Here is a 17,316-nt window from a genome sequence, read left to right as displayed (position 1 = left end):
AAATTAAGAGGTTAATTGAGTACACATGTGAGGTTTCTCAAAATAAGCTGAATTCTCAGATAGGTTAGTAATTACGTAAAAATAGTTACGTAATCTTTAAAGTAGGTAAAGCAGAATCAGAAGGAAACCAGCAGCTCACATCCAGTTGCTAGTTACCTTGAAGTAAAAATGCATGATAACCAATAATATGGTATGCTACAGTTCAGCACCATGGCCTCCCCTAAGGCAACTTACTGAATAGTGCAGGAAACCGTTTGTGAACAATATATACACTTTTTTCCCCCCAGAGGTTACAGTGGATGATCCCTGTCTGGCTGTATTTGCATGCCCACATGTGATGTTTCCATGACTGAAAATCTGGAATTCAAATCAATCAAAAGGCAAGGGACAGTCAAGCTGGAGAGAGGCTGGGTGATAAAAAAAAAGAAAAGAAAATCAGGTAGTCTCTGGCTTGCTCCAGCTTCTAACTCGGAAAAGCTCAGAATGAAGTAAAATCAGGGGAAGGAGAAATAGTAGGGGGAGTTCAGGGAGGAGCCTGCACAATACTAAGGGTAAGGCTGAAGTTCCATTTAAACCTTAATATGCATTCACAGTATATACATACACACACACAACACTGAAATAAAGGAAACCATTTGAGAGTCTTTAAGAGCAGAGTTTATTAAGACAACAGTTTAACAGCAGTTGTGTCTTAACAAAACAGTTACAAAGTTCATTGGGCAGCTGTGCAGTCAGCCTCCTAGTCCCAGCTGCAATGTAGAACTGGTGTGAGAAACACCACTCTGGGACTGGGGCACATTACAAAGAGAGGATTAACAACCAGTTAGTGCATACAGTTCTCACTGGATTGAGAATAAACATCTGTAAAATATACATTATTTTCCCTTTATAAACACTTCCCTTTGTTTTCAATATGAAAGAATAATCTGAGGTTGGTTGTTTAGTGAAAGAAAAGTTAACTGGCATGGGCCATCACAAGCAATAATTCTAGCACTAGGACAGGAAAATCCCTAGTTTGAAATCACTGCTACAGAATACAGACACTATTAAGGAATTGTGCAAAGCACAGTTATCCTTTCCAACTAGATATGAGCGCACCATTTGACTGCAAGGAGAAATCTGATTGGTCATTAGAGGTTTCTACAGTCTGCACCATTTATTTAATTTGAGTGCAGCCAAGTGTAGTAACCACATCTTTAGTAGGACCTGAGTAGCTAGGCCAATTCAAAGATGATTCATAAATAGTTCTAACAAGTTACTGAACTTTTGTAAATGTCTAATTTTGATCCTGAACTCAGAACATATTCTGTAAAGAATATATTTAAATAATAATAAAATAAAATATATATAAAAAAGGGCAGGTTTTAATTAAACAACTGGCAACAGGACAACATGCTTGACCAGAGAAAAAGTAAAAACCAGGGGATCTGAAGTGTATCTGTACCAAATATGACCTGAACACAGCACCAAATAAAAGCAACGTAAACTAGAACTGTGGGCAGACTACTAGCATTTAATCATGTTTGCCGTCATTAGCTTTCCTAGCTGCAGGCATTGCAGAAAAATAATTTCAGTAGTGGATTTGCCCTCCCTTACCGTCTATGTCTATAAACACAGCACAGGTGTACACAAACAGGGGAGCAGAGTTCCAGACCCTGATCAAAAGCTTGCAAAATTTCATGAATGGATCTCCCCAGAGTATCTGTAGTGTTACGAGCGTTTACCAGGCTTAAAAAGGACAGCTTGTTAATCATATAGACTGGGCATAGTTCTGTTTTAAAGCACCTACACATTATTATAGTAAAACAAAGGTATGCTGAAGGAATTAAGTCTGCTTATGGTTACTTAAAGTTTTTATTTGGATCCCGAAAATAAATTTGCACTAAAGAATTTATGTTTCCAGCTGTGCACACATTCCCCATATACTTTACCAAATCCAAAAGTATTGACAAATCTTGCATCCATAGCATATTCTAAAGATGGCTAAAAAAAAAAAAAAAAAGGATAGGGGATGCAAATCTAACAGCACTTAGCAATAATTGTGGATAGCATTGAGGTAGGAGGAACCAGGCTACCCCCAACTGAGTCGCTATGGCCTTAGATGACACACAATTGTGGCCCCATGGAAGTTAGATTTTTCCATAATCAAAGGATTATAGGCACCTTAAAGTAGAACTGTGACCAGACTATGGATATTTAAATACTTACATGTTCTCAACAATCAGCAAATAAGCCCTCACTGACCTATGCAGCCATTGTGGAGTATGTAATCCTCAAATATCACCATAAAAGCTGTGCTGTTCCAGGTCAAGGATGAGCTATAAAGAAAAAAGTGAAATGAAATCCAGAAGGTGGGTAGTGGAAGTTATTGCCCAGGCCCCATCACAATGGGTCTATAAAGACAATGAGCACAAAATGAATGAGTGTAAATAAATTACTGGCTGCAAACCCTGACAGAGGCAACATTTAAAAAGTTGCTATTTTAGGATTTTAATTTTTAAAGAAATGTGGACAAAGATGCAGATAATCCCTTAAAAACTAAAATTTCAAGCATATTCACTTTTTACAGCATTTTGGCTGCAATAGCAAGTACTCAGCACATTGACCGGTAAAAAAAAGCTCCCTAAAAAAAAACATATACACCATTTAAAAGACCAAGCGATTATTGCAACTTGCATTTAACATATACGTTGCCGAAGCCCTGTTCTTCTAAACCAACACAAAATCCAAAGGCAACAAGTACCAAAGTTTAGAGTCTATGTACAGTTCACTATTCTTCTGCCAATAAAGTGTCAGGGGTTTTGAATGTCTGTGTGCACTTTATAATAAATTATCAGCTTTGAGGCAGTTGTAGAAGCCTGCATCCTAGAAAGCCATGCCAACACCAGGCAACCTCTTTACTAGGTGAACATAGAAGTACGAGATTATGGGTATAAAGTGCCGGATACACAAACACCTTTTTATGAAATTTTTTGAAAAACTATGCCCGTGGAAGAACCTCCATGTAATAACAGTCCACTGGATCTCTGCTGGACACAAGCCAACTTATTATGGAAGGCAAGATGCTGATCTACATGTTCTTTCATTAAAAATCACTTACAGAACTGGCAGAAAAGATTTCTAATAAAAGTCATCAGTTTACACAAAAACATAAGTTTAATTCTCTGCTGGCTGATTATTCTAAGCATGTGACTAGTCCAAAAGAACGGTTCTTCCTAATGCTGTCTTATAGCTCATTTTCAATATAGCAGACTTACATTGAGAAAGCAACCATAAACAATGGCCAGGTATTAGCCAAACTTAGCGTGAAATGGCTTTCTATTGCATTTGTTTATTAAGAATCAAACTGGCATTTGTGGTGTATCCAGAGACATTTATGTAGGCCTTTACAACAAAAGCCCTTATGTCTAAAGAAAAGTTCCTCCTGCCTATAGTAGTGAAAAAGATTCTCTAATACATGTCGCCCCATTCTCAGGTGATGCAGTACACATTAGGGTGTTCTTGTGACCCAGGGAGGTATGCTGGTGTAAGCTTGTGCTTCAGGTAGCCAGCATTAGTAAGGAACTAATTCACATAAAAAAAGAGCCATTCTTCAGACATTTTTCAGGATGCTTATAGTAGGTTACCCCTGTGAACACTGCAGAAACACAAGCATAACTATATGTACCTAGCTGACTGCAAGTTTGTAAATGTGAACGGATCAAGACAGAAATAAAACGATATGGCTGAATTATTGTTAGCATATCATTTAGTAAAATGCTGCATCTGTTTAGACATGGAAGAAGGACTATTAAAAAAGTAAACTCCAGGCTAAAAAAATACAATCCAATTACAAATGTTTGTATAGTTTTACTTTTCATGGTATTATTCCTGTATTCCTTCCATATCTGGTCCATAATTCAGTGGGAAACAACTCCTATACATGCAAGAAGTTTCCTGTAATAAAGACTGAAGATCAGCTGTAGTCACTTAGACAGTTCTTGTACCTCTTGTAGTTTACTATGGGCTTGGTGGGTCATTTACAGCTCTGCATATGTGCAGCCACAAAGTGCCACTTTCTTTACAAGAAGCATTTAGGGCCAAGGATGAATATATTGCATCCTTTGACACATAGTAAGAATAAATTCCCAAGGGAACCTTTTTGGGTTTGTGTGCATACGTAGGTCTCCGCATACTTTTAATTACTAGCTTTAATAGTTCCACACATTTTGTTTAAAATTAGAACTGCAGTGAAAAACTGCTTGACGCACAAGGATCACTATTATTATAAAAAGTAGATTACATCCATGGAAAGGTCATCATGCATAATGTAGAGGAATAAATAGATGGTTAGCTAAATAATACCTGGTCTGCCTCATACATAAATAGACATCTATTTTTAAAATATGTCACACACGGAAAGGCATACAAGGCTGTTATAAATGCCTTACATGGAGTAGCTAACAAGAAAATGTACACAAATATGAGTTCCAGGTCATTCTTGACTTTAATTTTTTGAAAAAGACATGCTATAGTTAGGTGCATCTCAAGCCAATAACCTTTTTAGGTTTTGGAGTAGAGAAAATATAAAAATCCTTGTTAAAAGGCAACTTTCGCAGTGTCACCTAGATTTTTCCTAAAACCATAATGTATTTAAACAATGAAAATCTGAAAAATATCTTTATTACAAATGTGTCAACGTACAAGAACAATTTCAGTCACAATATCTGACATGTTTTGCACATTCTGTTCCCTCTGGAATTACCGGACTAATATCAAAATTAATTGACAAATAAATCTCATCTGTTAAATACATCATTTAAAGCATTACTTATCAATTTGTTGGAAAATAGAAGAGTCTAAAACATGTCACATAGGATACGAATGGGATTCAGCAATCAGTGGTATACTCTCCCAACATTGCCCCGTTGTTGGGCATGCATCTTGTCCACTTGTGTAACCATATGTTTAGTTTTTATTTGTTTGGGATTACTAATGGGGAGTGCAAGTGGGGACTGAACTTATTAATGCTTTGAATTATCTATTTGACAGATGGGATACATCAATTTATTTTGATGATTGTGCTATGATTCCTGAGGAAGCACAATTTGGGAAACACATCAAAAGATATTGGGACTGAAATTGTACATTGGCACAACTGCATTAAAGATATTATTCATTAATGAATAAATTATGGTTTTGAAAAAGGTTTATGTGACAATGTGATTTGATTAGGAAAAGTTCCCCTACAACTTATTAATATATTTAAAAGTTATTGTTACAATTAAATTGAATGTGGCACCAATACATTATAATTATAGCCAATAAAGAAACTTTGAGAAAAATTATTGGAGTAGGGAAAAGCTAGAAGCTATTTTGGGTATTTACAGTTAGGGGCCATGTTAGACATATTTACTCTCACTTGGTATGGAACAGCTTTGGAAAGCAGTACAAACCCATCATAAGGTTCTAGCCTTTTCATTATTTAATTTCAGAGCAGGGCTGAATCAGCAACAATACAAAACCTCTGCAACAAGGAACCAATGTAGAGTTCTCCCCTGCCCCTTTTAACCAGCCACAATACTCAACACTTTTCAGTAGCTCTGCCCAGTTTTGTGTAGAGAGATGTCAGTGAGAGTCAGAAGCCTGCCAGTCCAGCTGGGGAGAACTATACTTTGTATCATTTTCACTCCCATTAATCCCAGCAGAACTGACAAAAGATTTGATTACATAAAGTTTGTTTTTACCTTTCACATGGTGGCATTATGCAGCCTGTTGGGGTCACAGAGCAAAAGTCTAAATCATTGCGTGTCTGCTGCCCACTGGAGAGCTCTACTAGATTGTATGCTGCATAGGGCCAATATCACTTTTTACTGCCTAAAACGGATAACATTGAAACTTGTTTTTCCAGGCATTAAAGGTGGCAGTAATGCTGCACAATTTTCAGGAGCTACATGAAAATAGTTGTTAGTAGAAAATAGTTGCACCACTTTGTTAGTCCTTTGCATCCAACTGCAAACACCTGAAATAGCCCAGCAGTTACTGGCCAATACCAATCCCAGGTGTCAAGCGATTGCCGATAAGGATCAGCAAATGGCACAGCTTTTAGTGCAAATGTGAACTAAGCCTAACACTGTACTGAATACACTAGGACACCACAGGCAAGGATTACACATAATAGAAATGGGGTCACAACAAATAGGAACTGAACAGTTTAGGCATACTATAAAAAAAAGGGATGTACTAAGGGGATAAAGAAGTAAAAAGACGTCATAGTTATGGGGTTACTGGACACCTATGGATAAACAACTGGGAACACTGAATTTTGAACATTTTGCCTGCCCACACTTTGGGCACCCAACTACAGTTTCCCCCCACCCTCGTGAGAAAAAATTCTTGGAAGAACCCTGCAACAGAAGCATTTGTTCATGTGTCAGTCATATTGATGTAAGGGCATAGCATGGCTTCTCATACTCTTACATAAAGCACATACAAAATTCTTCTTCGTGGTTGGTTTAGACTATTAGCTCAATTGCAGATTGGTAGTCTTCTAAATTTCATAAACCGAGAAAAAAAAAAAAAGTTACAATAATCTGTAAAACTTCTAGTTCTTTCCTAGTTTGTAGGGGGATCTTTTCCACCATGCACACTTCGTTTGTAGCACTGTCAACTCCAAGCATCATGGGCCACAAACTGGCCAAGATTTGCATGTTAAAAGAATAATTTCTGCCTCTGATAACAAATTAATACCGTAGGGTGTACGGCAAGGTTGGCAAACTCTGGCCCCCAACGGAATCCTAAATATGAACTGCAGCTGGATTGAAATAGCGATGCTACTATAAATCCCCGCATCACTTGCATCTTTAGACAAGCGGGCTTTCTGCCTATGCGTGGCCCCGGCATTGGACTGTTTTATAAACGCCGTAATGCCGGAAAATTTCGTAGCGACTCCATTTTAAAGAAGAGGGAGTTCCAGCCCCGCACATTGGCAGCGTCTGGCATTTCCAGCACTCTCCCTCAGCTGTATTTTTCCTTGCTACTCCAAGGCATGGACTTGAATGGTTGGATTTAAAAAAAGAAAGTTGTTATTATTGTTAACCTGTGCAAAAAAGTTACCATTGAAATTTAAATCAGAAGGCTACAAATAGAGAAAGAGGAATAAGATTTTTTTCTTAAAATAAAATAAAAAAAAAATCCCATGCCTCTTTATTATAGCCTTTAAGTTTTTAATTTTGGCCTACTGTGCATTTGAGTTTGACACCCCTTGTGTATGGTAAGACAAATACTAAAAGTGTGCGAGGATCCTGGCCCTTGAGGACTTCAGTTGGCCAGCCCTGGTGTATAGGATATACATTATTTACAACAATACTGACACCTACAGGTGACAAGAGGGTATCTCATCAATGTTTGGATTAAAAAGGACACTTCTGCTTTGCTCATTCAGGTAACAAGTTTATTTTAACATGGATATGCGATATATTATCAAGTCCTCTCTATGCGCTGAATCTCACAAACAAGTTTGCCCACCTTAAAAGCAAGGTTTTTTTAGGGTAACAATAGATCTGACTCAATTATTCCTTTGCTTGGGTGAACAATGACATCATAATGTAATAGAGCACTATTCAGCAAACAAAACACACACTTGGTAAATGGAGTGTAAGCTAGTTTTGGAAAGGAAAAAATGTACTGGTCAACTTGACCTACAATTACTTCATTTCACACCTAGAACAATAAAAGTAACACCAAGCAACAGCAGGGCCTCCTATCCAATGCTGAACTTTGCTCCTGGAAAAAGCTTCAGCAATTCCTAAAGAACAGCCAATGATGTGTACCACGCAACATTCAACTTTACATGTTACCTTTAAAATGTTACAGAGAAAGGAAATGTTTACTGTTAAAAAAAGCCTAATATTAGACCGATTCCACAACAGGCAATGAGTAATCACAAGTTGGACCTACCTCAGTCTGACTTGGTAGGAAGTGGGGGTGTCAAACACCAAAGGCTTACTATGTTAACCACCTTCTGGCTTCATTATTATGATGCTGGAATGATATTTTTTCTCTGAGGCCTTATACAGCCACCAACAGTCGTTCCATATAAGCAGAAATAAAAACAAATATTTGATGAAGGAATTAGAATAAAGACCAAATATTAAACCAACAAAGTTCCTTGGATGACAAGCAACATTTATACACACTTTCACTGTGACAATTTCCTGTAGGAAAAAAAATGCATTTTCATATTACACTAAAAATCTTTTCCTATTACATTTTTCTTTTTGAAGCATTGATATTCCCCTTTGAAATCTGTCAAAAGCTGGGGAGCATTCTGCATTCACGTCATGCTATAAAAAATGGCTCCCAACATAGATTCTTCTTACATAGTTGGTAAAAGTACATAGACCCCCCCACCCTTTCTTTTCACATAACTGCAGCACAATTTACAAGGAACCCTCTTGATAAAGTGTACAGTTTTAAAATTAAATTTACATTTAAAAAAGCCTGCAGCTAGCACAGAATCTCTGCTGAATAGTTAGTTCTATTTTTCATACAGACGTTATTGTACTGTAAGCAGTCCAGTCCACTCCCTGCAATCTGATAACCCTGAAGCACATTGGTGTGAAATTTCAACACTGGAAAAGTGTATTCAGGAGTTGTGTCATATTGTTGTCACATCATACCAGCAAGATGCATTAGCTGAAATTCATTTGCAGGCTAAGCATGTATTAAGAGGTATCTGTAGGTGGACCAAGAGAAAACTTTAAATATATATGTGCATTAATAAAGTAATTCCATCACAGAGATTATTCAAAACTGTCATTTCTGACCTGATTGCCAAAAATAAAAATGGGGGTTGCAATCCTTTGTATTTTACCTTCTGAATCAAGGACCCAAAATGAGTATACAGCTCAGATGTTCAGCTAATTACAGATTGTTCCATTTCCCTGCATGCTTGCTTCAGGTGTGATTAAAAGCAAAAGGTCAGCTTTACATCACTGGGCGATAAGTATTCTTAAAGTGTACCTAAACTCCGAATTTTCACTTTACATAAAAGGGTATAGAACCCTTTTATGAAAGTAAAAATTCTGTTTGTTTTTTTTTTTAGGTGCAACACCCTAGGCAATTGAGAATGAATGGGAGCGCAACGCCTCCCGGGATGCCTTACATAGGCTCCTGGGCATTCTCGAGCATCTCGGGCATGTGCAGAAGGAGCCTTTTTGCTCAAAGAGAAAAATATGCAAATCTCACGCATGCACAGTGAAATCAGCAATTCTTTTTTTCATCCTACGTCACCCAATCTCGCACCTGGGTCAGGTGATGTAGGATGAAGAACCCGGAAGAGAAGACGAAGATGGGGCGCCCAGAGTGCCAGTTCCGGGACGGATGCGGAGTCGACACAGGACCCGATGCGGGACAGAGCTGGAGTGATCAGACTGCCCTGCAGGATTTAAGGTAAGAGTGTTTTTCTTTTTTTGAGTATAGTTCCTCTTTAGGTATGAGTTAGGCAATGGCAGCTTACATTGTTTCCCACTGAATGGCCACTAAGTTCTGCAGCAAATTTTTCATTAATGAGGAAATAGTTTTTTTTTTATCGCAGACGGTGTAATATTTTGACGTTAGCACAGCTGCTCATGATCCAAAGCTTACTATGTTCTCTGTAAAACATGATTATGGCAGTGTGATGACTTGGTCTTGTGATGATGTGACAGATAACAGGAGCAGCCGGATGAATTCTGAGGTGTAAAGAGACATACTGACTGCTCAAATGTAGCCAAATTTTTGGGTGGCACGTGGGTGGACAGATGGACAATGAGCCAAAAACATACAGCAAAAGCAACATAAGAGTTTATTAAAGCCAAGAAACGGAATATTCGCCAATGGCCTAGACAGTCACCTGATCTCAACCAAACTGCGGATGCATTTAACCCCCTCTAGCGTTTTAATTCCGTCCAAAGTTCAATGCAAAAAGCGTTACATTTTTTTTGCATGGAAATTTATTTTACATTGTAGGCTAAAATTCTTAGGCATAACTCACCGAAATATGTCAAATATTTATTAATAAACTTTAAATAAATAAAAAAAAAAAACACAAAAATATGTTAAAAAAATAGTTAAGCATGTAAGGTAAGTGTACAGTAGCATGTAAATATGAAAATTTATTTGTATTGAACTCAATACAGTTTTTTTCTATTGAATCCAATACAAAATTATTTGAATATCCCACCGATCAGCCCGCCTGCACCAATGCACCGAAGTCACCGGGAAACCCCCGGAGATCGTCTCTGCATTGTGCGGCTAAAGATCAAAGAAGATGGTCATGTCCCCAGGACCTGCAGGGACCAGAAGGACGGCGGGGGGCCGACAACAGAACAAGGTTTAGGTTAAACCTACCCCGAGTGTGACACGGGATTACCGCTGGGGGGGTCTTAACTTGCTGAAGACCAAACTTCAGACAGAAAGACCCACAAACAGCAACTGAAAGCCGCTGCAGTAAAGACCTGGCAAAGCATTACAAAGAGGGAAATCCAGTGTTTGGTAAAGTCCATGGGTTCAAGATTTCAGCCAGTCATTGCCTTCAAGGATTTTCAGCAAATTAATAAAAATTAACATGTTTCTTTCAACTATATTAATACGTCCAATTACATTGAAGCCCCTGAAATGACAGGATTATGGATAAGTGATAAGACTCAAGTGCCTGAAAATTTTATACAATAATTTTGTTCAACCCAATAAATCAAAGCTTGCACTTCAACTGTATCTCAAAACAGGTAATGTACAGAATCAAAAATATGAAAACTGTCAGTGACCAATATTTATGGACCTAACTATATATATATTTATCTCTTTAGTCACAGATGTTAAAAAGGTGGGTTGGGGTGACTGCTGCAAAAGGTTCCTAATGGTCTTAAGAGTAAGCATAAACATCAAGTGCCAATTCAGGTATAAGGCTATGTACACACGTAAGATTACCATCTTTGGAAACAATCTTTCGTGATGATAGAAACAAGCGATGTACACACAATGCTGTTCTGCTTTATGCAGAACAAGGAACAAGTGAGTGTCACTCGCTGTACTCCCCTACCTAGGGGTAAATCTTGGTTGTTCCCGATAGGTCACTTACAGAAACTCCAGGAAGAAACGATGAATGAGGTTCGGGGACCGCCCTATAAGTTTTTGCCCAGAGCAAGCACGGCCATTTGCTTCAGGCGACAATGATTTAATGTGTGTGAAAAGGCTTATGCTTATCGTAGTTTGCAGCTCCCATTGCAAACATTTGAAACAGAGTAAATATTTTGTTAATAAAACAAAAACACTGCAAAGCCCCAGCATGTTCCAAATGGTTCACCCTACACACCCTAAGTGTTTATAATACAGTCACCATCCCAGATACATATCCCTATAGATATCATAAGTCAGATCCCTAAAACCAAGCAGTCAATGTCACAACAGAATATGCATTTTTTTTTTCTGAACATTTTTTGTTGACAGTAGAAACACATGCTCCTCACCAGGACCTTTTGATATCTGGAGTGGATAAGGAACCTAAAATAAGTCTTTGTATTCAGAGATTCGTAAACTGCAGGTTGTGCTTCACTAGAAATATTACAAATAGATCTCACAGTAGGTGACTGCAAACAAAAAGATTAGTTTTGAAAAAGTTCCTGTTAAAAATTTCCCCCTGAATATTTAACTTTCCATTTAAGGCCCACTGACATGCTCATTTACTGATGTGCTGGACAACAGCTTAATCTTTTTCCAGAACACAAGAAAACACACATGCTCTTTATCTCCGAGGTCTCCGACCCCTAGTCCACGGCTCTGGCCGATGCACCCACCAGCGGGGTCAGGAGAAGGACCCCGCATGGGGGGCGCGCACCGGCCAGAGTTCCAAAGCACGCAGGCTCAGGAAGGTACGCAGGCACTCCACCTTCGCAGGTTCAGACATGTGATAGGAAAGTGGCCAGGTTCTGGCATCATGACATCACTCTGGGGGGAACTCTTTCTTCCCCTCTGAGTGACACTGCTCCCCGCGCATGCGCAGTCCAAAGTATGTGCTTTTAGTGATCCGCGACCTACAAAAGGTTGGGGACCACTGCTTTATCCAATGTGTTGTGGTGAGGGGCAAGTGGGCTCTTTTATGAGGAGGTGGTGGGATACCATTAAAGATGAACAGCAAAGTACCACAACACACATCATATTTGCTCTAACTGCAAACTACAAAAAATTTAGAAATCTTTTTGGGCCTAGAACAGCTGAGAGAAAAATAGTACAAAATCATCAACAAAAAGGATATTTTGTTGACTTTTTTTTCCCCTACAAGGAAAAAATAAAAAACAAAATAGTAAACAAAATTAGCCAACTGCTATATAATTATTAGTGATTTCTTTTCTATCTTGCTACATGATCAGTCTTAAAAGGCTGTAGCCTGAAAACCTTTACACAACTGTCCTGTTAAGGGCTACGTTATTGAGCCTTAACCATGTGAAAAATCAGGAAAATGCTGGAGGTCATACAGATATCTATAGAGGGCACTTTACATAGAAGGCTTTGTAGAAACCCCAAATGGAACAGGTGGGGACAAGTTTCTGGCTATTCTTTAAACAAGACGGTTTAGTACATCGGAGCACTCAGTGAAGAGCTTGCTTTGTAATACATCCTTAGAAAGCAAACACCAACTGAAGAATCCGTGGAAACTTAAACCCTGGTTTTACAATAAACAGACACAGCGTAGTTGCTGCATGCATCTTGGATCGATGTGCCTGTTTATGTGTATGCAGCTTTCCAGTCACAATGTATTGTGAAACAAGAAAGATCTCAAACACTAGTTATAAATCTCTGCTACTGAAGGTAGCCAATCTGTACGCACATTACATACAGCATGATTTAGTAAAACACAGCTTACCATGATAAAACATGCTGCACTTTGATAGGGGAATCCAATACACAATTCACATTATAACTGCCTCAGAAAATGGATTTATAAAATAGCATAATTTCTCTATACATACTTAAGGAACTGGATTAAAACCAATACCACCCACCCAATCCCCGCACAAAATAAAATACCCACAACACATACACAATTGCACAGATGACTATAATATGTACTTATTTTAAAATACTAAAGTATAAACTGCATGATGTTTTCCCTTTAATAAATGTTTGACCTGAGCCAAAAGATAAAGCCCCATTTATGCGACAGCCTTTAGAAACGCAAGCGTTTTTTAACAAGTGTTAGTGCCATGCTTAGATTTCCTGCAGGAAGAAGTTCCCAAGTTAAAAAGGCAAAATGTCCAAAAAACGCATGCGTTTTTAAGCACGAAAATGCAAAAGGGTCAAGGGATGGGAGGGAAGAAAACCTGTATTCTATGTTCAGACTCAAGTTTAGAAAAGGAAGATGTATGGAAGGGGGAAGGAGACGGCATCGTGTAGATACCATCTTAAATATATATGCTTAAAAACCCAGCTGTATAAATAAAAACACCACAGTTGCCTGGATGATAAGACCAGATCATTAAATTAAAAAGATTAAAAATTAATTCCAGATCTTGGATTCCTGCTTTAAGATGGGAAGCAGGAAAGTATAAAATTCCCCCTATCTTTACATCCGTATTGACCCCACAAACCATCACAAAACAACATTCGGGGCACACAATAAAAGAAAACCCTTGATCTCCATACACATAGCAACAACCTACAGACAACCAGCGAGTCGTGTTCTGTTGAGACTCTTCCAAGCCTGGAGGGAAGAAGAAGAATCCTTTGATCACTTCTGTCTGGTGGGTATCCGCAGATCGGGTCATGTCTTCTGCTCTCACATGCTCAGCCTCTCCTGCCTGACCACTGTTATATCCTGGAGTAAAATTATCCATCAAGTGGTTTTCCAAGGTAGACCAAAGTCACTTCTGTGTTTCCATACACAGCCGACACAGCTGGGTATAGACAAGTCTTTGGAAGTCCCCTAAAAGCCACCCCTAAAAACTCATATCCACGCTCAAAGGCCAGGGTCTTGTCTTCCATATCCAAGATTACCCGGATCCGCTCACCTATCTGTGAAACAACAAAAATTGAATCAAGCTGCAATAGAAAACATTTGCACAAGAACTGTACCAGCATTAACAGTGGTAAGTAGAACCATGGAATCAAAATTTTGAAAAACACCCAAAGCAGGTTTGCAATATCACTAAAGTTCGTCATGTAAACCTTTTTTTCCCTAGTTAGAGTGAAAAAAAGATTTAAACTACAATGATCCAGGGCTTCAATCAGCATTAATGACAAATTATCTTTATCAATCAGATATCAAAGTCTACTGTATATTATATACAACCACTGCCTTTATAACTGTCCAAAAACTTCTTATCCTAAAGCTGCTTTCCACCTTTGAACATTTGGTCAGAATGGTATTAAAATACAAGGGGAAACAAAGATTTTAAAATCCACTGTGACCTAAATACATAGACAAAGATCCCCACTCACCTGGTATTTGGGCGCATTATTGCATTGTGGAAAACTTCCATTGACTTCTCCATTATGCAAGAGATTATTATCGACTAGGTTCCATCCCCAACTCTGATCATCACTTCCAAGGAGTGCCACATATCCCTGGCACTGCATAGGAGCCCGTTTTGTGGCAATTCCAATAACCGCTACAGTGCCAAGTGGCCCTTCCCACCAAACCTCCCAAGCATGGCGCCCTTCACTGAAGCCAATTTTGGTGCGTGCTCCATCTGTACTTTGAGCAATTGGATTTCGATGAAGAGTGAATCCATTTTTTTTAATGTACACATTTCTTGAGCAGTCATTGGAGCTGAACCCATGCTGGTAGGCGCGGACCTGTATTTAAGATAGAAAAACATCAATGTGAACATAAACATACAAATATATTAATGCCCTGCCTAGCTATAAGCAGTTACATTAGGCACTTATATCTAGACCAGTCAACTCATATCTAAAGATAAAAGATCTGTAGGATATAAATATACACTGGGGCAGGCAAATGGTAAAAAGGACAATGGAGGACAGTGCACCATAAAGAGTTATTTTACTATTAGAGAGCCAAGTCAGCCATTGCTGTATTACACAGTATTTATATAGCACTGACATATTACGCAGTGCTGTACAAAGTCCATAGTCATGTCACTAGCTGTCCCTCAAAGGGGCTCACAATCTAATGTCCCTACCATAGTCATATACCTATAATACAGTCTAAGGTCATTTTTGGGGGAGAGCAATTAACCTAACTGCATGTTTTTGGAATGTGGAGGAAACCCACGCAAACAGGGGAGAACCTTCAAACTCCATGCAGATAAAGATCTGGCTGAGAATCAAACCTGGGAATCAACGCTGCAAAGAGTTCTAACCTCTGAGTCACCGTGTTTTAAACTCCAACATTTCACACGACCAACCCAATGCTATAATCCCCAACTCTGGTGCTGATCATCAGGGCAATCCAAAAACTCTTTGAAGCATAACCTTAGAAATCAACAGTAAAGCTTAGATTAATTAGATATGAAGCATACAACGCCAGCTTTACATATCAAAGGGCAAGAGAAAGGCCTCCTACTCACTCGCAATGTTTCTCGTCCGATAATCGGCTCAGGGCTGATATCAAACGAGAATCTGGCGTGTCTACAGCTCCTGTTGACCATCGTCAGCCTTCCTGGTGGGTCCACGGACGACGAACGATAGTAATGGAAGCAAAGGGGAAGAGTGCGCAGCGGGGTGCCCCTCCGTCGTTCCCCACCCCCCTCCCCTCTGCATAGAGCAGAACGGTGCTGAACGTACAGAATTCATGTATGCATCGTGCAGTCCTTAGTCGTTGGAAAGGATCATGAAAGATCCTTTTCAACGACAATTATTGCACGTGTGTACCCAGCTAGTGTCAGGATAAACATTACCTACTTCTAATAATCCGCCCAAATATCCTGCCTGCTATAAACTCATTCACCATCTAGTGAACAATACAGCTCCACGGTACTTCTGGTGCACCAAAAGCAAACGTGTTGGCTCCAATTCGGCAATGCACTGGCTCTCATTGGCCAATCACAGAACACCTTGTATTCTTGGCAAAAAAATGGGGGGGGGGGGGTGCAACAAACCTCAGGTCTGTTTTAGTGAAATGTATCATCGCAAATCCTCGTATTAGATGCACTTACAGAAATGACAAAAATCAATATGAAGTGTCAGACACTGAGAATTTTAAATGCGCCGTTAGAAGTATGTGAGGAATATGGGTAGCCTCATTACAAATTATTGATCCTTTTCACCTACCAAAGCACCCAATGCAAAAATTGAAGCAAATTTGGTCAGTGCACAGTGCTTTATTACCATGCACAGTTCATTATCCCAGGGTCATTATTATTATTATTAAACAGGACTTATATAGCACCAACATATTACGCAGCGCTGTACATATGTTATCAGAATGTTTCTGCTGGATGGCCTATGGTTTGCTGTCAAACACTTGGGGAATGTGACCACCTTCATTCAATTTTACTAACTTGAACCTCCTTAATATGAATGAAAGCAGCAGGATGATGTGAATGGCTCCTAATACCTAGATTGTAAGCTCCTGGGGGCAGGGTCCTCTCCTCCTGTGTTTCTGTCTGTCATTTGCAACCCCTATTTAATGTACAGCACTGCGTAATATGTTGGCGCTATATAAATACTGTTTAATATTAAGAATAGGCTCTGCATGGGAAGCAATGACAGGGGCAGTCCCATTCGTGTGACAGCTGCCATTCATTCCCCCCATTAGTGCTGGGGGGAGGGGTGACTGCCAATCCCTGTCTATATGTAGAATGGATAGAGAACCCCTCCCTCATGTCCCTATTCTAATGAATGGCAGTCAGTGAGCCTCACCTTGGCTTTGTAGGTAGGCAGGTTGCAGAGTACATCGGTCCTCAGGGCCTCCTCACTGACCATCCTCAGGCACAGGCTCCTCCACACCTCGCTGTTCTCATCCCCGTGCAGAGTGCGGTACCAATGCTTGCACACTAGGCCGCAGCTGCGAAGGTCGCACAGCTCCAGGTAAGAGAAGACCAGCTCCAACACGCGGCTTGGCAGCCTCCCTGAACCGGGCGGAGGAGGGGGAGGAGGAGGCGCGGAGGGAGCCGCTGACGGAGCGGCCGCTGCCATTCCCTCCCTAGCTCCCGGTAACCGGCGACTCAAGCGCCTCCACACTCCCTCATCACCCAGCGACGAGCAACATCCTACCGCATCACGTAATCGCTAGCCAATCACAGGCCTTGCTGACGAAAACAAATACAAGCTAAGCCAATCGCATGCGAGGGATTGCAGGGACTTCTGAAGTTTCCTGCTTTAGCACCGCCTTCG

At 39.7% G+C, this 17,316-nt stretch overlaps 1 protein-coding gene across 1 annotated transcript; it reads right to left on the bottom strand.

Moving 5' to 3' along the window:
* Positions 1–634: 634 nt before the first annotated feature.
* On the bottom strand, positions 635–17,201 carry FBXO45 (F-box protein 45). The gene is made up of 3 exons (XM_072407642.1): positions 16,843–17,201; positions 14,458–14,814; positions 635–14,031 (listed from the first exon to the last, which is right to left on the bottom strand). Exons 1-3 carry the CDS (start codon positions 17,116–17,118, stop codon positions 13,846–13,848), a joined length of 819 nt encoding a protein of 272 aa, XP_072263743.1. The 5' UTR covers positions 17,119–17,201; the 3' UTR covers positions 635–13,845.
* Between the last annotated feature and the right edge of the window lie 115 nt (positions 17,202–17,316).

This window comes from Pyxicephalus adspersus, chromosome 4 (genome assembly GCF_032062135.1).
Source record: "Pyxicephalus adspersus chromosome 4, UCB_Pads_2.0, whole genome shotgun sequence".
NCBI classification, from domain to species: Eukaryota; Metazoa; Chordata; class Amphibia; order Anura; family Pyxicephalidae; genus Pyxicephalus; species Pyxicephalus adspersus.
This window is presented reverse-complemented; position numbering and strand designations above follow the sequence as displayed.